General features: G+C 35.7%; 1 protein-coding gene across 3 annotated transcripts in view; it reads left to right on the plus strand.

Annotated features, from left to right (window-relative positions):
* LOC106883684 (uncharacterized) overlaps window positions 1-12,068 on the plus strand; it is a 41,903-nt gene extending 29,835 nt beyond the window's left edge. The window contains exons 4-5 of one of the 3 annotated variants that reach the window (XM_014934787.3): window positions 474-560; window positions 1,899-12,068. In XM_014934787.3, the coding sequence (XP_014790273.2) occupies window positions 474-560; window positions 1,899-3,890 (2,079 nt within the window). In that variant the 3' untranslated portion in view covers window positions 3,891-12,068. The remainder of the gene's footprint in view (window positions 1-473; window positions 561-1,898) is intronic. The other 2 variants (XM_089364174.1, XM_014934789.3) reach the window with 2 other exon arrangements.
* Window positions 12,069-24,530: the final 12,462 nt, after the last annotated feature.

The following is a 24,530-nucleotide window of genomic DNA, read 5'->3' on the forward strand; positions in this document are numbered from 1 at the left end:
AACCAAGAATGACATGTAAACTAGAGGATCTAGAGCAATTAAAATATAATATATATAAAAATTGGATAGTTGAGGCATCGCTGATGACTGACCTGTAGTGGTTGAAGGATGGATACACGTGAATGGATTTCTATCATTCCCCTCCCCCTGTTCAACCAGGAATGCTAATGAAACATTTTTTCAATTATATAATGTTGTTATGGTAAAACTGCAGTTCTATATAGTACTTATTTACAGCTATGGAAATTGGACCACCTGTAGTTATGAGTCTGCCAGGAACACAATGCAGTACAGTCAGCATGATGCAAATAGTCAAAAAGACCCTTCCCATCCCTCCAACCTCACCCCAGTCAGGTATATCATTAGCAATTCGGCCAGATGTAAACCTCTCTATTTGGTCTATCTGTTATTAACCAGTGAGATACCCATCCTCTTCCACTTAATTGAGTCTTGTAAACACTCAGTTTTTTTAGTGTTTCTGCTTTCAGGCGGCGCCTCCCACCCAATTTCTACCCATTAGACAGGATATGAAACCAATTAAATCCAACGGGTCTGCTAAGGTAGGTGATGTCTTAAGACAGCATTAAACCCCAAAGAATGTATTTTTTTAACCTGCGATCTCATTTAGACAAGTATTTTGTGCTGTTTGCACATCACTACTCTGTCACATTCCTCCATCAAGTTTATAGAAACTGATGCCATACATTTTGCCTTTGAATTCTTCAAGACTCTGAAACAATCATTGTATTGTTTAGCCCCAAGTTTCCCTAATTGAGCAAATCTGTCAAGGGCATTTTATCCATGGCTGTCTCATTTCAAGCAGTATTCTTTTAACTATGTTAGCCAATATGGCATTTTTTTTGTTTTCTGAATGGTAGGGTATGATTTGAGGGAAATTTAATTGCCATTTCTAGCACATCAAGTAATCATTGTATATGTTCCCTCATTAACTTGAGCAGCCATTGTGTTATGGCAGCAGACATGTTAGGTTTGCTTGTCTAACTACAAAATAGGTATCACTTCTACCTGACTGTTGAGTGCTTTATTAACCAGAGATGAGAGAACAAGCAATAATATCCAGTGCAGCACTTCATATCTGCAAGTTCAAAACTAACACAGGTAAGATTGAAACAATAATGACACCATCATATTAATATGATGGTTTGGAAGTTTTTATGGCAAAACACTTACAGTCATTGTTGTTGATTTTATTAATGATAATTATTTCTTTGCAATGTGTTGAAAAACAAATGTTGGTCTTCATTTCACTGTTGAATATTGTGTGTGTGTGTGTGTGTGTGTACATGCACAGAGTAAAAATCTATTTCATGTATTCAGGTTTATTAGGTTGGAGCTTATCCCATTCCCTAAGGCATTTAAGTGATTGGGACTGAAAAGCTCCTTGAAGAGGACACCAGTTTGTTGCTATCTCTGGTGCTCAGTTGCAGCTGTTTGACTGGAGCAATGTAAAATGAATGAAAACACTGTGCTGCCAGATCCAAGAATTGAATCCACAATCATGAGCCTAACATTCTAACCACTATATATGTATGTATGTGTGTGTGTGAGGTATTTGGGATTGTATATCTTGACCTGAAGGTTTCATGCAATCAATGTTATATTTGGCTGTACTTGTCAGCAGATCTAATTTCTTCACAATCTGTTAATGAATATAGCTGACCATAAGGTGATTGCATGAAAACTTGAGGTCTAGATATGTCATCACATTTATATATGACAAAAAATATGTTATGCCCCACACACTTCTAACATGTTTTTTGTAATTCTAAATAAACAAAAAATATATACATGTGCACGCACACACACACATTGGATGTTTCTAACATATTTGGCTATTAAATATCTGCTGTATATCATGTTCTTGATTTTATTTTCAGACTAAACTGAAGCAAAAGATGATAACCAGCGGAGTTGCTTCAAAAGAAACTAAGTCAATTAAAGATAAAATGTCTCCTAAAGAATCATCAAAACGGCCTTTAGAGTCTTCCAGTAATGAAGAAGGTGAACGGAAGAAGATTAAACTCAGTATTAACCTGGGAGAAGGCAAAGTTAAAGAGAAACATAATGACAGTAAAGAGACTTCGTCGAAGGAGAAGTCGAAAGATAAGCATAAAGACCGACAGAAAAACAAAGAAAAAGACAAGAAACACCGGAGTAAAGACAAGCTGTACACGGGGAAGGAAAGGGACAAGAAGGGTGAGAAAGAGAAACTTCTACCAGTGAGCAGCAAGGAAGAAAGTTTTAAAAGTCAGCAGATCAAAAGTGAAAAGGCCAGCAGCTTGACTGATTTCAGTGACCTAAGTAACCCCAGTTCACCATCAACTACAGATTGTATGAAATCATCGAAACTATTGTCATCATATGAGGCTGGTGATGATTATGATGATGACCATCCATTCAACTCATGCAGCAGTTCAGTGTTAACTTCACCAGAGAGCCACAAAGATTCATCGTCAAACAAGTCAGTGAGCAAATCCTCAAGTTCCCACAAGTCAAGTTCTAAGTCTAAGGGTGACACAGGTTCCAGTGAGAAGAGAAAGTCGGCTCCAGGCAGCTCTGACTATGATGGTGAGAACAAAAAAACAAAATCTCAGAAAGAAGACAAGAAAGAAGGTTCGAAAGATCACACAAAGGAGGAGAAGAAAGAGAGTAAAGAGAAGGAAAGTAAAAAAGAGAAAGATCGATCAAAGAAAGATGGTAAAGAGAAGGAGAAGAGTTCACGGGAAGAGAAGAAAGTGAAAGAGAACAAGGATCGAGATGGGAAAGATGTGAAAGGGAAGGAGATGAAGTTGAATCTGGAGTCTAAGGATAAGATTAAGAAAGAGAATAAAGAGAAAATGAAATCTCACAAAGAGGAAAAAGATAAGAGTAGCAAAGAGAAAGATGCTAAGGCTAAAGAAATTGGCAAGGATAACCGCAGTAAAGAGAGCAAAGAGAGTAAAAGTCTGAAAGAGAATAAAGATGGTAAGATTCTGAAAGATGGCAAAGAAAATAAAACTCCCAGAGATGGAAAAGGGATGAAATCACCAAAAGAAATGAAGGATAAATCAGCAAAAGAGAGCAAAAATACGAAATCACCAAAAGATTCCAAAGAAACTCCCAAAGACAGTGTGAAATCTCCGAAGGAAGGTAAAGATCTTAAACACTCTAAGGAAGAGAAAGAAATGAAGTCTCCGGAAATTAGTCGAGACAATCCAGTAGCTTCAGAAAATGTTTCCAAAGAGAAGAAATATGACAAACTGTCTAAGGACAATTTGAAAGCAACCAAAGACATTAAGTCATCGAAAGATATGAAAATGAAAGATATTAAAGAAAAGGACTCTAAAAGTAAGGAATTTAGGGATAAAACTGGCAAATCTATTGTGAAGAAAGAGAAAATAGAAACTGGTCTTACCGATAGCCGAAGTTTGAAGAAGGATATTGAAAGTGTAAAATCTAGTAACAATAAGCCAGTCGTGAAAACTGAACCAAACGTAGCTGATCACTCAGAGAGCAGTGATAAAGAAAAGTCACGAATGAGCAGCACTAAAGACAAAAACACTGCTAGACTCAGTTCTGAAGAGTCTCCAGATAGGGATAGCAAAGAACAAGTAATTGGAGATTCCTTATCTGAACAGGAAGATCTTACACAGGAGGAGCTGGAGGAAATCTCACCAAACGGTTTCACTGTGAGAATACTCTGTGGCATAATGAATGTTGTGAATTCTTCAAAAGACAGGGACTTGGTTCAAAAAGTTGCCTGTTTGGCAGCTGAGGACACTAACTGTTTGGTGGAGAAGGGATTTTTCAAATTTGACTTGATGAATGTTAGTGCTGAGTGTGTGAAGAAAATTCAAGAAGTGGTTGAAAAATTCTCCGGAGATCCCTAATACCAATGCAGAGTTGGTTGTTATTTGTGTTTTTTTTTTCCCCCTAAACTCCCCTTCACCTCGTCTGAATATGTGTGTGTGTGTGCATATACATGCATTAACATATTACATCTCTCCCTCTCCCTTTGTCCTGTCATGACAGTTGCATTTGTGGAGAAATGTGCAAATGTTTATTTGATTACTTGTTTAGACAAAGAAAAAAGAAAGTAAGGAAAAAAAAAGCTAATAATGGAAAAAAGATGTGAAGTATGAACAACTATGGAAAAAAAAAAGTATTTGTATGAATGAAAAAAGGAAAAAAAAGACACATAAAAGAAAGAGAAAAAAATTGTCTGAGAAATGGTTCACTGTATCTTGTTTCTTGGGAGAATTAGGTGGAGAACAATTTCATAACTATATTGTCTGTATGTACACATACCTGTGTGTGTGAGCACGTGCACATGCAAGCATGAATGTGTTTGGTGTCATTGATGGAAAGTATCTCTTTAAGGCTTGCCGAAGAGGTTGTCATCAGAACAAAAAAAGTTGTTTCTCTTCAATTCACACACACACACGCACATTTTTATATTTATGTTTATTTATTTATTTGTGTGTTTGCATGTTGTTTTTTTTCTCAGTTGCCTCTTTAATAGTTTATTTCTTTTTCCTCTCTTCTATCTGTTTTAACAAGCTGCTGTCTTCCCCCCCCCTCCCTTCTTTCCAAACACACGCAATGCACGAGACTTACACATTGCAGTAGAAAACTACTACTCATTCATTCATTTAGTGTAAACTGCTATTTTACCAGTCGTGCATTTTCTCTCAAAAGATAAGTATATATACATACTATATATATATATAATATATATATATATATATATAGTATATTGTGTGTGTGTCTATATATACAGGGTGGCCCAAAAGTAGGTTTACAATTATCATGTAGGCACTTTAAATTTCTTTTTAAAAATTTTATTACATTTAAATTTCTATCTTACAATCACATTGTTTATGCACATCTTAAACAGACAATGTTTAATCTCTCACATGCTCAAAATGTCCTCTTCAACAATGCCACATTCTTCAAACCTTTTCAGAACACTCCGACACACAGTGCGGCATAATTTCCAATCTCCATCAATTTCAGTGAATGTGTCAGAAATGTAATCTTTTAATTCATTTACTTCTTTTGGCATTCTTTTCATAAACCTTGTTCTTTACAACACCTCAAAAAATGAAATCCATTGGTGTCAGGTGAATGTGGTGGCCATTTGATGCTGCCCAGTCTTCCAAAGCAACCCTGTAGAAAGGCTTGGTTAAGGTAGTCTCTTATTGTCAACTGAAAAGGGAGCACAACAAAATTAACTAAATTAGCATAGAATAATGGATTCATATTTTTTTATAATCAAGATCTAAACTGTTAATATATGAATGCAAAAGAGATAATTGAATAACTGTGAACCTACTTTTGGGCCACCCTGTATATATATATATATATATATATATATATATATATATATATATATATTACAGTTTAAAAGTTTCATCAGCTGGACGAAGATGTTAATGTCTCGATTTTGACAAATTGCCTGTAATATACGGCTCAAGATCTTGTTTCTTTGTCTCTTGGACTGTCGGACACATTGTCGAATAGGACTGTCGGAAAAACTGGTCCCATTTAATATAGCGATTGGATTATTTGAACACTTGCAGGTATTGGTAGTGCAAATCAGAGGTGCAATCTGTGTGGGTGTTTTTTCAAAACACTGTCTGGTTTAAAAAGCCACATCAGACGCCATGAAAGGGCTAAGGTGTAGGTGCAGGAGGTGGTCAAACTCTGTTTAAGGAGTAGACAACCACCATATATATATATATATATATATATATATATATATATATATATAGTTTTATAGAGCCCAGTATTATGTTTCTCTCTAAATCAAGGGATTCATTCAGCCGGGCCTTTTTGCTGACAGCACATCATATGAGAAACATTGATACATACATACATACATACATACATATATATATATGTGTGTGTGTGTGTGTATGTATGTATGTATGTATATATATATATATGTGTGTGGGTATATATATATATATATATATATATATATATATATATATATATATATATATATATATATGTATGTATGTATGTATGTATGTATATTATAAAATATTACTCACAGACACACGTATAATTGTAAACATACTTATTTAATGATTATGAAGGGCAGTGGTGTTGGCAGGAATGCTGATATAAAGTTTCTGACTTAATATACCTATCAATCCTTGGTTTTTGATATTTTGCTCTCCCTCCCTCCACCTTTCTATTGGTTTTAGATTCTGTTTGTTGTCATTACACTTTTTTTCTCTCTAGTGTTCAGCTATGAGGGCTGGTAAATTTATTAGGGTTCATTCAACTGTCAATATCTTTCCTTACATAAAATGCCTTTACGTCTAGTCAAACAAAAAAAAAAATTAGTTTACAAAACAAAAAAGAAAAAATAGTTTCATTGTTGTTGTTGAAATCCTGCCAGGGTCGACTTTACGTTTCATCCTTCCAAAATCAACGGAATATGTTCCACTCCTAGTTGAGTCGATTCAATCAGCCGTGCCCTCCTCATCCTATACATTTCTATGTTTGTAAGAAACTGTTGAGTGGCGGAAATGATGAAGTGCCAGACTAAATGACTTTAGTTAATGTGCCTTTAAGTTCTGAGCTCAAATACTGAGAGGGTGGCTTTGCTTTTCATCCCTTGGGTTAGGATCAACAAAAATAAGTACCACTTCAGTACTTGAGTTAATTGGATCAGCTTTCCCCACCAATTCCAGTATAAAAGTAAATTTGGCTTGAGCCAAAGTTAAAAATCATCATCATCAATATTACTATTTAAGGCAGCAAGCTAGCAGAATCATTAGCATGCTGGGAAAAATGCTTAATGACATTTCGTCTGTCTTCAGATTCTGAGTTCAGATGCTGCTGAGATCAATAAAATAAGTTCCAGTTGAGTACTGGGGTCGATGTAATCGACTTATCCCCTCCACCCAAATTTCAGGCCTTGTGCCTATACTAGAAAGGATTATCATTATTATTATTATTATTAAGGCAGCAAGCTGTCAGAATTCTTAGTAGTATTTTTCCTGTCTTTACATTGAGTTCAAATTCTGCCAAGTCAACTTTGCTTTTCATCATTTTAGGGTCAATAAAATATGTACCAGTTGAATACTGGGTCAATGTAATCAATTAGCCCCACTTCCTCTCCACTCCCCTCAAATTTCAGGCCTCATGCCTATAGTTGAAAGGATTATTACTTTCTTTATTGCGTTGGCAAACTGACAGTGTTGTCAGAGCATTGGAATGGATATTTTGTGGTATTTCTTCTGGCTCTTCATGTTCTAAGCTCAAATCCCACCAAGGTCAACTTTGCCTTTCATCCCTCTCAAGTTGATAAAATTAGAGTACCAGTCACATACTGGGATTGCTTTAATCTACTAATTCCATTCTCCTCAAAATTACTGGCCTCATCCTTAAATTAGAAGCAGTTATTAAATGCACTTTCATTTCTGTTTAAGACTTGTTAGTCCTGACTCTGAAAATTTGTCTTTACAGTTTAATCAATATTAACGTAATAAGTCTAATACAGAAAGATAACAGGGTAATGCCATTCATAATATTAACATAATAAATCAATATTTTGTTCTTTATTAACAGTCATTCCATACTTTCACACAAAAATGACATCAACCATCAGTTAAGATTAAACTAATTTTCCTTGCTCATTAGGATTGGATTGGAAATGGTTTGATATAAGTACTGGTAACGTACTGAGTTAATCCAACCAACTTAACATTCTTAAAATTTTAATAGGGTTTTTTTTTCTTTTCATCTCCTGTTTTGCCCCATTATCATTACTCTTTATCATGCCCTTGTCTTGTTTTGTGGGAGAAGCAGCAATGTCTTAACCCTTTAACATTCAGATTTCTTTGTCCAGGTTATTGCTTATATGTTCATATTGTTTTGAATTAATCATGCATTATCTTGTAACTTCAGGATTTTGATGATGTGATTGTATATTTTTAGAATGACATTGTAGGGGAGGTGTAAGAGGTTGGATCTGGTCAGTTTTAGCATAAAACACACATAATATTAGGGCTGGTTATGCCCAGTTTAAATGCTAAGGGGTTAAGAAAATATCTCCCTAAACGGATCTTTTATCAGTGGAAATGAATAAGTATTCCAGTTTGATCAAGAAAACTACTTTACACATTCTATTATACAATTTAGACTTAATCCCCAAGTTAAATCAACATGACTGTGTGGGTGACAAAGTTGATCTTTAGATACAAGTACAGTCCATCCAATAGGGTTCAACAACAGTTTCTGTCTACTCAACTTCACCCATAAAGCTTGGGCTGACCCAGGGCCATAATAGAAAAGACCAACCCAATTTGTTATGTGGCAGGATTGTGCATCGAGTGCCTCATGATCGAATAGCAAACTTCTTAACCACTCAACTATGTGCCCATATCTCCCTTAAATATATCTGTTCATTTATGTCATATCTTCTAAATTATTTTCATTTTTAAATGCAAAATCTCTGTTCATTTCTCTCTCATTCTAAGCCTTTGCCCTCCTCTGTCTTGAGTGCATAAAAGCCATACTGTAATTATCAGCACAGAATATATTTATTAATTAATCAATCAGTAATGTCTCTTTCATCTCAAAATGTGTGAGGCAAATTAGCAGTACCCATTACTACTAGATTAGAAGCTGTATAAGAGATTACTTCTTCTCCATAGACATGTTTCTTTCCAATCCATCCTGGGTCTTACCTTGCCTCTTTGATCTCTTACAATTAGTTTTAATTGAGATGCTGGTCTTATAATACTGCTCTACTCTTGATCCAATTTATGATGGATCTAAATCGTTTACACACACACACACACACACACACACACACACACACACATATATAGTACATCTTTATACATACACTACACAATTATTTATTATAAATTTGTATTTAATTTTAGTAAAATACTATTGTACTATTAAACCTTTACTGATATCTCAGTAAATATTAACCCTGGTGGATTCTGCTGACTCATGGTAAATGACATCCTCTCAGATTAACATCTAAACACATTCTTTTTTCATCCTTACATCTACATGTAAAAACTTATTCTCATCCTACAAGCATGTTGTTCAACATATTCTTGTAGAATGAAAATGTGTAGAATATACTTCATGTCTAGCTAATTGGACTAGTAAATCAGTACTAGAGTTTCATATAGAGTCCACTGACGTTTGCATATATTTGCAGTGAAATTAATTATTTATATGGGCTCAGAGGAACTAACAATGAAGCCTCTACAGTCACTCAACCTGCTAGAAATAACTGCTAAATCTTCCTTTAAATTACTTTCAACAATGTAGAGACAAAGCCTTCTAATGTTGTCCTCTATTCCATTATGTCCAAGTATGAAGTTCTTTCCCTCCTATTCACAGTTTCACTCATCACCTATTCATAAATAAATTATATATTTCATTCATTTTGAAATATATTTACCTACCATCTGTCCAACCTGTGCTGGCATGGGAAAATGGACATAAAATAGATAACTAATTTGATTCCCATTGAACTTATCTTTACAAAGTCACTAGTCATGTAATTGTCAAGTTTTAGGCCAGTCTAATAGACAAAGGAAGGAAGTGAGGCAAAAATCAGTAAATAACATAAATATTGTATTGTGTTGAGGATTATTTAAAATGTGAATTAAGTGGAAATATATATTTTATTAAATAATTACAAAAAGGGAAAAAGTACCAAATTCTGCTATGACTTCCAGAATAGTTATAAAAGTTTTACTTTTCCTTGATCTTCATCTGGGTTTGGACAGTTTAATTATTTTTCTGTGATTGTTGGAAAATATCCTATATTATGGAGAAAAGATCACTTGTAATTTTCTTTTGCATGTGTAAATAGTAAATTAAATTCTTCAGTTTTAATTAATGGTTTCTTATAAATAATGTTGTGATGAAGGTGATATTTTTCCATAAAGGAGGGATACAATCAGTCGAAATGATTATATCTGATAATTATTTTTAATGATCATGGAGAACACTGAAACTACGTACTGTAATTCACTTAATTTATGTAGTTCAATGCTTATTCTGCCATTCCTGAACCTAGTTATTCTTAAATACATTGCTTATTAATCTGTAGATTTTTTCCAATAAGATTTTCAACACTATTGAAATGTTATGTTGGATGTTAACAAGACAAAACAAAAACAAATAATAGTTAGGATTTTAATCTTCCATTGTTGTTATTTTAAGGGTAGTGGCATGTAGTATTGTTTAGAGTACCAGGCAATATTACATTGAAGTATTTAGGTGGGTTCTGAGTTCACATCTTGTCAGCTTTGCCTTTCATCTTTCCCAAGTCAATAAAATATATAGTCATGTATTGGAGTTGATTAAAATGACAATTTCCTCTCCTCAAAATCTATATCTTTAGTACCATTAGTAGTAGAAGCAATTACTATGTTCAATTAAATACCTTACAATACTTAGTCTCATTTTTATATTCTGGATTCAAACCCCTCTGAAGTTGACTTTGCCTTTGTTCAAAGAGAGATGTATCTATATACAGTTTGCTAAGATTGATTCAGTCAACCATATCCCCCCCCCCTTGTCAAAATTTATGGCCTTGTTCCTATGCTAGTAACCATTATTAATGAGGGCAGTCTTTCTATATTAATTGATTATACTTCTCTCTCCTATCTCATGAAATGCATGGCCTTTTGTCCTGCTTGTGTTAGAAGTCTTTGAGTTGGTTGTTTAACCCCAGGTCAACTTTGACTGATTAGACTTATCTAAAACATTCCAACTGTGACTGTTCCATCGTTTTAGGGGTACAGAGGACTAACAAATACACCCTTATTTAAAACAGAAATGTGTGATTCGACAAAGGTTTGGCTGGCATTTCTAGCAGTTTCAGTAACTGCATTGAGACTTCCTCATCAGCTCATTAGGTCATTATGTAATATGGTTGAGTTTGAAGATAACTGAACTAAATTATTTTCACTATTTAAATGTCTTGTTTTTAATTCCAAATCCTTCCAGAGTTTATAAACAAAACTTAATAATAAAACTAGGGTCTTGCCAATCAACTACATACCTCTCATACAAATCTTGGCCTTGCAACTAGTCAAAACGAACACACACAAAAAACAAAAAAAAAACTCAATTCAGTTACCTTCCTTTTAGATTTGAATTCAAATCCTGCCAGGGTCAACACTGCCTTTCATCCCTCCAGAATTAAACAAAATATCTTGTACTCAAGTCAAAAAACCATTGACAGTTCCACTTCCTCTTACTAAAAATATAGTGTTTGTGCCAAGGCAAAATATTTTCTTCCCTTTCTTGTAAAACTATTTTTCATATCATGAAGAGGCATTATATTATATGCAAGGATGTATGTGTGTATTTGTGTTGGTATATAATTTGGAATACATAAATATATATAAACAAAAAAAAAATACTCAAAATCATAAAATGTTTTATGTACATAGCAACATTGTTGAGAATATGGTATGTTCTTACATTTGGAGCTCCTTTCTTCCACTGTCCCTTATATATTTTTCTCTCTAATGTATTTAAAAAAAAAATCTATTTTCATGTATGAATGTAGATTTATATGTGCGTGTGTGTATGCATGTATATATATAGATATAAGTGTGCGTGTGTGTGTGTGAATGTGTTCGTCCTCAGCCCATCTCAACAAATAAAAGGTATTTGGTTCAGATGAGGACCTACCTTGCATTAAACGGAAGGATGTTTGCCGTTGCTGCTCACATGCCATTGCAAACTCATATTGAAATCTCCCTACTACTCCGTCTCCTCTGTTGTACAGGGGAGTGGAGATGTGGCAGTGTGGCTCAATTTTTTTTTTCCTCTTTTTTTTTTTTATTACCTCCTAATGGGTCACTAATTGTAGCAACAGTGGCATTAACCTGCAGTGGACATTGCAGCAGCTACTGCTGTTGCTGCAGCTGCTATTTTGGACTGATAAACTTTTTTTTTTTTTTTTTGCTCTTAATGTAAATAAGCATATAATTTCCCTGCTCCCCTGATCATTCCATTAATTGTAAAACTGTTAAATAAATGCATTATTTCCTTTTTATAAATACTGTCTGTTTTTTGTTTATCTCCTGAAGATCTTATATGAAGAGAGAAGTGAACTTAGTCAATACTATTTGTTGTTGTTGTTGTTCAGTCATGACTGAGCAGACTAATGGTCAAATAGTTTATGAGTTATGGTCATCTTTTTTTCTCTCTCTCTCTCTTTCAACTACAGAGTATTTACAGTCAAATTACCATATTTTTTTATATACAAGTTGAATTTTTCAGACCAAAATTTACAGCTTTCAGAAAAAGTAAGTTGACTTGTTCACCAAGACAACTTTGGCGGACCAAAAATTCCATTTGAAATGCTGAAGGATTTGGAAGGATGATGCCAATGTTGAATACTTACATTATATCCTACGTTGATTTGCAAGCTGGGAAATACTGTATCCCATGTGCCATTCATTTTGTTAAGATAGCAGAATGTAATTTAGGGAAATTTTTTAAATTCTGGTACTTCTTTGGTCTCCTTTACTGAACTGCAAACAAACCAACACTGGCTGTCAAACTGGTAGGTCACTAACACACATGTACTTAATACATACATATATACATACACAATTGTGTGTGTATGTATGTGTGTGTATGAAATACTAAGCGGTGATATGTCATCATTATCATTTAATGTCTGCTTCCCATGCTGGCATGGGTTGGACAGTTTGACATGGAGCTGGTTAGCAAGGGAGCTGTCCAGACTCCAGCTGTTTATTGAGGCATGGTGTCTACAGCTGGATACCCTTCCTAACACCAACCACTTAGAGTGTGCTGGGTGTTTTTCGTGTACCAGCAGCACAGGTGCGTTTACACAGCACTGACATGGGTGATGTATATCTCTTTTCTTTTTCTTTTTCTCTTGTTTCAGTCATTTGACTGTGGCCATGCTGGAGCACTGCCTTTAGTCGAGCAAATCGACCCCAGGACTTATTCTTTGTAAGCCTAGTACTTATTTTTTCAGTCTCTTTTTGCCGAACCGCTAAGTTACGGGGATGTAAACACACCAGCATTGGTTGTCAAGCGATGTTGCGGGGACAAACACAAACATACATACATATATATATATATATATATATATACATATATACGACGGGCTTCTTTCAGTTTCCGTCTACCAAATCCACTCACAAGGCTTTGGTCGGCCCGAGGTGCCACGTAGTGGGCCTGAACCTGGAACCATGTGGTTAAGACCATGATTTTACTTGGCTTGACATGTCTTATCAAGTACAGCAAATCACCACATCTCCCAGTCCCTTGTCATTTCCATGTATAAATACAAACTTGTTATCAGTTCAATTATGCTTGGGGCATATTCAAAGCCATTCAGTGTATTTCATCATGGAGGTGTTTACACCTATTTGTCTACGGTGACAAAATTTTCTCTATAACAAGATATAGTGATTGGTTTTCTTAGGGTTCAAATTTGCCCCCAAACATAGTTGTACTGATAATGGGCTTCCTCACATTTCCATCCCCCAAATTCCCTCAGAAAGCATTGGTTGACCTGGTGTTGTAGTAGAAGACACTTACCCAAGATGCTGTGTAGTGGGACTGAACCTGAGACCATGTAGTTGCAAAGCAAACTTCTTAACATCACAGCCATGAGCAAATGTGCTGTTTTTAAGTTTTTAGAAGTGGAGTATAATTTTAAGTAGATTTATTTAGCTGCTATTTTTAGTAGACCAGGCAATGATACAGTATCATAGTTGCCAACAGGTTGTCTGCAAACTCATGAACAAAGTTCAAAATTTCATGACTCTGCAGTTTATAAAACAATTACTCATGAAAATGCTGATAAAGATAAGCCATAAAAATTTGAAAGTAGTTTCCAAATCTTCGAGAATAATCTAAATTTTGTAGATGCCTTCTAAAACATGATCAACACTTAAGACTAGGTTTCGTTGAGCCTGAAATCTGGAACCTGATCTCAATCAGGCAGCATCATTTATCTCATTAAACAAATAATTCTGTTGCTTATTTTGTTGTATATTCATAGGCACAGGCGTGGCTGTGTGGTAAGAGGCTTGCTTGTCATCCACATGGTTCCAGGTTCAGTCCCACTGTGTGGCACCTTGGGTAAAAATCTATCATAGCCTCAGGCCAACCAATGCCTTGTGAGTGGATTTGGTAGATGGAAACTGAAAGAAGCCTGTTATACATATGTGTGTGTCTGTGTTTGTCTCCCACCACCACTTGACAACTGGTATTGGTGTTACAGTTCTATATTTAAGAAATGAGGAATTATTTACGTTCAACAGATATTTATCCTCATCTTGTTTGTTGTTAACACGTTTCAGCTGATATACCGTCTAGCCTATTGGTGGTTTTACTCGAAGGAGATATTTGCGAAGTGTTTTACTCCTTTGAGTAAAACCACCAACAGAAGAGAATATGACCAAAGACTGCATGTACTCCATCCCATACAGCTGTGGTAGGTTATACAAAGGCGAAACATGCTGCCCCCTCAAAATAAGGGTAGACGAACATCGCAAAGCTCTGAATTGAGGAGATATTGATAAATCAGGTATAGCTGATCGTGTATGGAAAACTGGAGACCCCCCCCCCCCCTGTGGGTTGAAGTTAAAATAATAGACAGAGAACACCACTGGAAAATACGAAAACTAAAAGAAGCAGCACATATGTTAGGACACAACAACCTCCTAAGCAGATGGAGTGCAGATATGAGCAGCATATAGGAACCGGTATTAAGGAAGGATAGGAAAATATTAGATTTATAAACCCTAAAAATTCACTCCATAATTGCCCACGGGCATATGGCATAGTGGTTAAGAGCACGGGTTAGTAGCCTGTGCTCTTAACCACTACGCCATATATATTTATATACATACATACATACATATATATATATATCAGCATCATCATCATCGTTTAATGTCCGCCTTCCATACTAGTATGGGTTGGACGATTTGACTGAGGACTGGTGAACCGGATGGCTACACCAGGCTCCAATCTGATCTGGCAGAGTTTCTACAGCTGGATGCCCTTTCTAACGCTAACCACTCCGAGAGTGTAGTGGGTGCTTTTACGTACCACCGGCACGATGGCCAGTCAGGCGGTACTGGCAACGGCCAAGCTCAAAATGGTGTTTTTTACGTGCCACCTGCACAGGAGCCAGTCCAGTGGCACTGGCAACGACCTCATTCGAATACTTTTTCACGTGCCACCGGCGCAAGTTCCAGTAAGGTGATGCTGGTAACGATCACGCTCAAATGGTGCTATTTACGTGCCACTGGCACAGAAGTCAGGCAGCTGCTCTGGCAATGATCATGCTTGGATGGTGCTCTTAGCGCTCCACTGTCACAGGTGCCAGTCATTGAATTTGGTTCAATCACAATTTCACTTTCACTTGCCCCAACAGGTCTTCGCAAGCCGAGTTTAGTGTCCAATGAAGGAGAGGTTGGCATGGGTGCCAGTTGTCGAATTTGGTTCGATTTCGATTTCACTTGCCTCAACAGGTCTTCGCAAGCAGAGTTTAGTGTCCAATGAAGTAAAGATATGAATAAGTGAGCTGGCTACACTTCTGGTCACAGAGTTTAGTGTCCAATGAACGAAAGGTATGCATAAGTGGGCTGGCTACACCCCTGGCAGAGGCCTTGGATTATGGTCTCACTTGGCTTGCCAGGTCTTCTCACACACTGCATGTTTCCAAAGGTCTTGGTCACAAGTCATTGCCTCGGTGAGGCCTAATGTTCAAAGGTTGTGCTTCACCACCTCATCCCAGGTCTTCCTGGGTCTACCTCTTCCACTGGTTCCCTCAACCACTAGGGTGTGGCACTTTTTCACACAGCTATCCTCATCCATTCTCGCCACATGACCATACCAGCGCAATCGTCTCTCTTGCACACAACTGATGCTTCTTAGGTCCAACTTTTCTCTCAAGGTTCTTACACTCTGTCGAGTATGCACACTGATATTACGCATCCATCGGAGCATACTGGCTTCATTTCTTGTGAGCTTATGCATGTCCTCAGCAGTCACGGCCCATGTTTCACTGCCATGTAGCATGGCTGTTCGTACACATGCATCATACAGTCTGCCTTTTACTCTGAGTGAGAGGCCCTTTGTCACCAGCAGAGGTAAGAGCTCTCTGAACTTTGCCCAGGCTATTCTTATTCTAGCAGCTACACTTTCAGCACACCCTCCCCCGCTACTAACTTGGTCACCTAGATAACGGAAGCTATCAACTACTAGTTTTTCTCCCTGGAACGTGGCAAAAGTTGTTTTCTGCACATTTTCAGTATTTATTGTTCCTGAACATCTGTCACATACAAAAACTATCTTCCTAGTTAACCTTCCTCTGATATTGCTGCACCTCTTATGTGTCCATAGCTTTCACTGGGCACATCTTAGAGTTTCTACCTACGCCTTTACTACAGATCGAGCAGGGCCATCTACCTGAAGGGTGTTTGTGTTTTGTCTACCTTCCTACTTATTAGGACTTTGGTTTTAGCGAGGTTGACTCTAAGGCCCTTCGATTCTAGTCCTTGCTTTTATATATATATATATATATATATATATATACACACACACACACATATATATGTATATAAACATGTATATATATATATATATATATATATATATACACACACACACATATATTATATCATTACTATTATGTTAAACTGTCGTATGTCCAAATTTGGCCAAATGCGTTTTTTTTCAATATATTTTTTTGTTTTTTTTTTTTGCTTGCAATAACCGGTTCTTTTGGACAAACAATCATATCTCCAGCTACTTCAGGTGCCAAGATATCAAAAATGCCAAAGTGTAGTACAATGGTTTTACTGGCGAATTTATTTTTTGTTTTTCTGAAAAAGCAATGTTTTGGACTTGTGACACTTTTGCACAATAGTAACGAAATATATATATGTAGTGGATCTTGCATGCATGAAGTGGATTCGATCCACCATAGCCAAATTTAAATTAACACTGCAACAGAACTTTTCCCACAGTGGAACAATGGGTTTTCTCTGACAGTAGTTTTACATTTCCCAGATGCCTTTGGCTAGGCCGAAATAATGTCTTCACCACTTGACCCTTTCTTACTTCTTCTACTTCACCAAAAACTAGAATAGAGATAACAAGACCACCAACTAAATCTATTGTTCTCAATGATATGTCTATGCTTCTAGATAGTTATAAAAGCAAGAAACCCCCAAGCAAAAATCAGTTAGTCACCAGTCGGTGACGACTCAACGAGTCCAGCCACATGGTGACGACTCAGTGACAATGAAGTTTGGCTGACCAGCTAGAACCTTGGTCAGAGGGAGAAATGAAGTTTACTATCAGCAACTGAGACAACGTGCCACAACCCTACAACTTTCACTAGCTCTAATTCTGCTCTCTTACAACATCATTCTATTGCTATCTGTGGATTACTACTAACAATTCGTATACGCCAAACTATGCAAAGAAACATCTTTCTTTTGCATGCTTTTGGATTTATCATAACCTGCCCGTCGAGGCAAGGTATTGTAACGTAACGGTAAATAAATACTTTCTTAAAACTTCATGCAGTGTTCATCTTTCACATCCTACAACATGCTGTTATAGCAACAAATTCTTATCGTTACAACTGCTGACTCCAACACTTCATATTATTGTGTACCTAACAAATCTTACCCGTTACAATTGGTAAATACACTAATTAAAATCTAACCATTACACACACACACACACACACACACACACACACACACACACACACACACACACACACACACACACACACACACACACACACACACACACACACACACACACACACATGTATAACAGGTTTGATTTGATAAAGATGGGGTTGCTATTTATGGCATGCGTAACGACCACATAGAGGCACCATCTTCAGCTCTAGAAGGTAGTCGTTTTAACTCAAATGGGTCCTGATGCACAGACTTATGAAAGTCATTCCAGCTGTAACCTTCCCGTAATTTTCGGAGTACAGTAATCCCTCGACTATCGCGGATGCTACGTCCAACCCCCACCGCACCCCAACGCGCGATAGGCGAAAATCAGCGAAATAGAAACAGTACTGTACTGTATATTTTAAAATCATTTTTATAATTTGTATACATTTATTGTATTATAAATGCAAAACAACATCACGGAAGAATCGACGTAAGCTTAAATAATGAATCGCAATAGGTGAACCGCGAGGTGGCGATGTATTACTATATTTAAGACTGTAATATGTAGTATCCTTTCTCTTGTGTGAATTATCTCCCTTAACTCCAAGTTGCCTTTGATGCTAACTATTATCCAACTGGAGAACTGTGACTGGCTAGAAATAGAAGCCAAGTCACCCTCAAATCACACCTTACCGTTCTAACGTTCCACTGATAAAGACATGATTTTCATGGCTTGATTACTTTTGATCATAACTGTGGTCGATCAGTCAGTATCGATCTGGGTTTAAACAACAGCGGCATCAAAGATATACCTGAATCAGAAAATTTACGTTTTATAAAGGCCGGAAGGTTAGCTATGCTTTTCATCTACCTGGGATCGATAAAATACATTACTAATCAAATACTGGTTGAATATAATCGATATACGCCGCCACCAAATCCCTAGCTTTGTATCTGTGTTACAAGCGATTATATAGAAGTACAACAAACCATCACAATCCTGTAAAACACCTGATGGAACAGCTTGCCTTGACTAGTTACCCCCCTTTACATTCTGAGTTCAAGTCTGACCGTTGTCAACTTTTATGTATATTGTTGTTGAAGCCTGTCCATAATGAGCGGATATATGATCAAAGGCATTCCAACATGACCATCCTGTCTTTTATATATCAAGGGCTATGTAATACAATGTGTCATTTTTTCTTTTAAAAACACTATTGTATAGCAGAGGGGATTTGGCTGCTTTTTCTAGCAGATCGACCGATCACGTAGAGATTCATTTGTTGACTCGTTTTTATCTTGTCGTTTAACTCCAGGTCAACCTTCATTACGTTGATCTAAAATCAAATTTCCTGTCTTATTTTTAATATCTAGGCCTATAGTATCCAATGTGTTCTTCCCCATCTTCCCTTAAGGCGGTGGGGGTATAACTCTTTTTCTAAGATTATTTCTTAAATGACACCATATAATGTAGGCTTAGATAATCCCCACAAGACAAGATGGGTACGGCTGGAACGTCTTTGATCATAAGACTGTTTCATTTAAACTCCCCTGGCGCTAAGCAACAACCGCATCATCAACAGCAATATCAAAGAGTCTCTACATGATGGCTCGACTTGCTAGACATAGCAGTCGAATCTCCTTCATATCACTGTCTTCTTAAATAAATAAATAAATAAATAGATAAATGAATGAATAAATAAATAAATAAATGACAATGTACTTCTGGATCAATGGTTCCCAAATTTTTCTATGCCCTGCAGCCCTAGGAAATGATTGAGTAATTTTTGCAGCTCAATAGAGTTGACGTTTCTTACCATAGTTGACATTCTTGACTGTTCTCTGACTCAATTAGTTTTTAACTGACTGTTATAACGATGAACACAAGGTAATCATTTTGCACAATGCTGTAATTACAACATTAACTATATTTTTCAGGCAGAACAATGGGTTTGTACCGCAGTTAACTTTATTTGGACCACTGATCAACTTACTCCAGAGGTTGGATCAACTTATCCCACAAGCGGAGAAAACTGAATCATTTGATATTCACTTTTTGAAAGGTGTGAAGATAGAAAGTTAGAATTAGCTACAAATGTTTCCTAAGGATTAAATTTAAAGGTAAGATACTATTTTCTGCAAGATCATCAGTCATTTCGCTCCTAACATGCCTAGATCTAAAACTGGATCAACTTGCCTCGACTTCCCTTACGGAAAAGTTAATTTTGTAATAATTACCCCGAGTCCTACATATGAAGCCGAGTCTATATAACATGCTTAAAGGTACTAAAAACTTTTCCTGAATATACGCAGCTGAAATTTGAGTGCATCTTCCATGACATGAAAAACGGTAATTTATCATTCGTTTTTCTTTTTTTTTTTTTTTTTTTTTTTTAATTAAGCTTCATACAGTAAGGTGGGTGAACAAACTGGACTAAAATTATAATTTTTGACACAGAATGCATAAGAATAGAAACGTAAACAATTTAGAAAAAGATAACTGTAAACAGGGAAATCAGTCACAATTGAAAACAAAATTTCAATGACTTCTTTGTTGTCTTGTTTTTCGTTCAGAACATTATCAGAACGTGGAATTTTCTTGCAAACTGCTATCTGCAGGTCTGCCTGTAGATTCAGGTGAAACCTAGATTTTGTGTTGAGTGACGAAAGAGAACTGAATCTAGATTCACACAAGAATGTTGTTACAAATGGAATGAGAACATGTTCCATTTGGAATGTGCCCCTATTCCTCAAATAGAATGTGCTTTTGGCCGTAATCAAATTTACTCATACAAAATAAAAAAAAGTGCTTAGTAGAATAGAGTTCTATAGGAGTTGGTTAATACTTTTATTTTCAAAATTCATCTAAATAAATTATATTTTTTCCGTCTTTGTCGCACTCCTAGAAAAATAATCTCTCGAATATCGCAGGATGGGAACTCCTGTTCTACGTCTAGAAATATTTAAATACAACGACAAAGAAAGAAAAGAAAATGCTGTTCCCTTAGCCGGTCGAGTGACAATCTAAGAGCACATCTTGGCTTGTAACAAGACTACATGAATTATCTCCCTTGAACTTCAAACTTTCTAATTTAGACACTGACCTGTCAATGTATCATTACATGATAGGTAGGGAACAGTCACAGCTACGTCTATGAGAAGACATCTACAAGGTCACTTGACCTGTTAGAAATAGTAACCAAACACTTTTTTAAAATCATACCATACTGTTTTATAATACCATTGAAAAGGACGGGGATTACATGAATTGTTTATTCCTGAACATGTCTCCTTAAGCAGGGCTTACCTGGAGTCAAACAAGAACCATCACCACAATAGTTCTGATGAAGCTTTTAACACTTTCATGACCATATTCCTGATGCTATATATTGTCTATTTGTTTTAGTCAATTTTCCAATTAATCAACGATTTCAAGAGTTTAGTAAAATAATAAAACTTATCCATTATTGATTATCCTGTTTGTGACATAAGATTAGATGTACACAGTGAAGAAAAAGAATTTTCCAACTGTACATATTCTGTTGAACAACATGTCTGTTCCACATATCAAATGGCAAACGAGGAGACTCAAAAAACAACCATCAATAACTACTCTCATCACTATGGTTCTCTCTCTCTCTCTCTCTCTCTCTCTCTCTCTCTCTCTCTCTCTCTCTCACACACACACACCTTTTCTCACTAACTCTCCTTTCTCTGTCACACATACACCCACGCTCACACACACACACATACACAAATAACTCTCAATGAAAAACAATGTGATTAACTGTATAATAAAATTTGGATGTGCAAATCTCTGTTCTCCCGATCTTTATAAATTTCATGTATGTATATATATATATATATATATATATATATATATATAAATATATATATATATATATAATCATAAATATACAGGGATTAGCATGAGTTGCTTCTCCAACATACTGAGAATTTAGAAATAGCAGTCAAAGAACTACTGATTCCAAACTAAATTCTCAGTATGTTGGAGAAGCAACTCATGCTAATCCCTGTATATTTATGATTATAAATGGTTTTACCAATAAAGGTTTTTTCATACTGAACTACTTGGCAAAATTGTTAATTATTAATTTTATTACTAATTGACGATTCCCTGCCCTATATCTGTATATATATATATATATATATATATATATACTAGCAGCTAAACCCGGTTTCACCCGGTCTGTTTGGATGATGTGGCTGTGATTGTTTTCGGTTAGGCATAATCTATAACAGCGTTTCTCAACCTGATCATTTCGTGTCCCATTTCGATTGGAGCCTCCAGCTGTATGAAGATTTCACTCCCTCCTGTCAGAAAATGGCTTCAGGAGTTATGAAGAAAGAATTTGTATGTAGTTTGTTTGTGAGAGCTATTCTATTGGACGTCTGTCTAATCATTAAAAGGAAAAAATTTGCGGGCAAATTGTATGTAAGAAGTAAAGCAGAAATGAATTGTAACTGTACTGCCAAAGTTCTGCGACTTAATAGCAGATGTATCCAATTTAAAGAAAGTGAATATAAAAGTTAAGTGGAGAATTATGGAATAAGTCATTCATACCCGAAAACGGGGATTTTTGGCAAAAGAAATTTTAGAAATAAAGAAATGTGGCAGAAAAAGTGGTGGGGGGAGGGCGGAAGTGTTTCCAAAATATCTTCGCAGGAAACAGCTTCAGGAGTTTTGAAGAAAGAATTTCTAGGTAGTCTGTTTCTGAGAAGTATTTTATTGGACCTGTGTAATCACGTATTTTAAGGTACACACACATACATAGAAAATGTGAGGTCATGGTAGAAAATTTTTACAATAGTTGATGTATGGAAAAGATTATGTTAAATGTTTGAAATGCAAATCTGTAAATGGAAAAGAAGTTCAGACCTCTACATGGTAGGTAGACCTGGTAGAAATAGCAGGCAAATCTCCCTCAAAACACCCCTACTGTATTAATGCTACAATTCTGCATATTATGTAGTTTGAATGAGAAACTGTAAGGTGTGTGAGCAACTGGTGTTAATGGCAGAAGAAAGGGTAATTGCATGTGAGGTCATGGTAGAAAATTTTTATGATAGTTGATTTATGGAAAAGATTATGTTAAATGTTTGAAATGCAAATCTGTGAATGAAAAATAAGTTCAGACCTCTACATGGTAGGTAGACCTGGTAGAAATAGCAGCCAAATCTCCCTCAAAACACCCTAATGTATTAATGTGAGAATTGAGAATTCTGCGTATTATGTTAAGAAGCTGACGTTAAGAATTGCTTTAACAGAAAATGAAGCTGTAAGAATTAACGGGGAAATTGTATATAAGAATTAATAGCAGACATATCCAACTTAAGAAAAGTGAAGAGAAAAGCTAAGTGAACTATGGAATAAGTAATTGTTATACACTTATAGAAAAACAATTTATATTATAGAAAATCATTTGAGTGAGGTCGTTGCTAGAGCCGCTGGACTGCTTCCCATGCAGGTGGCACGTAAAAAACACCATTTTGAGCTTGGCTGTTGCCAGTACCGTGTGACTGGCCCTTGTGCTGGTGACACATAAAAGCACCCACTACACTCTTGGAGTGGTTGGCATTAGGAAGGGCATCCAACTGTAGAAACTCTGCCAGATCAGATTGGAGCCTGGTGCAGCCTTCTGGCTTGCCAGTCCTCAGTCAAATCGTCCAACCCATGCTAGCATGGAAAGCGGACGTTAAACAATGATGATGATGAAATTGATACATACCTGTTGAAATTTAAAATGTATGTAAGAGCTATTGTTTTCAGCGCGTGTATAATCATAGAGAAACTGAAAGACATGATGTGTCCATTTGTGTGTGTATGTGTGTGTATTTTTGGCGGGATTTTTGCATTTAGCAGGAGATGGTTTGTGTTTTATCCCTTGATCAATGGCCAAACAAGTGAAAAGGGAAGGCGATCTTTTGAAGTGGGTGTCGAATGAAGATACATGGACAGTTTTATGACTGAACTTCTTTTGAAATTGTGGTGAGAGGGGAGAATTGATGTGCGTGCGTATGTTTGTGTGTGTGTGAGAGTGTATGTTTGACTGGGTGTGCACGACAGAGAGAGTAATGTTGATGGTGTATGTGTATATGAGAGAGAAAGAAAGAGAAAGAAAGAAAGAGAGAGATAACTGAAATTTATCATTCAGTTTATTTATTTATTATATGTATATATATGTATGAATGGTTTCAGTGACACACACACACATACACGTAAGCATGCATGTAGGCTGTTTTAATCGATTTTCTCTGTAAGTATGGGGGCTAGGAAAAAATAGAAAGCGCGTTCCTATCTATGCACCCGTCTCCACATGTGTGCCATTTTTCACGCGAATTGGCCGTGAACCTCAAAACAAGAAAGAATACAATGGTCGGCCAACTTCAATTTATATCATAGATTATATTATATATATATATATATATACATTATATATATATATATATATACATTATATATATATATATATACATTATATATATATATATATATACATTATATATATATATATATATATACATTATATATATATATATTATATATATATATTATATATATATTACATTATATATATATATATATATATACATTATATATATATATATATATACATTATATATATATATATATATATATATATATATACATTATATATATATATATATATATATATATATACGTTATATATATATATATATATATATATATACATTATATATATATATATATATATATATATACATTATATATATATATATATATATACATTATATATATATATATATATATAATAT

This window comes from Octopus bimaculoides, chromosome 16, assembly GCF_046866305.1.
Source record: "Octopus bimaculoides isolate indiv1 chromosome 16, ASM4686630v1, whole genome shotgun sequence".
In the NCBI taxonomy this organism is placed as follows: domain Eukaryota; kingdom Metazoa; phylum Mollusca; class Cephalopoda; order Octopoda; family Octopodidae; genus Octopus; species Octopus bimaculoides.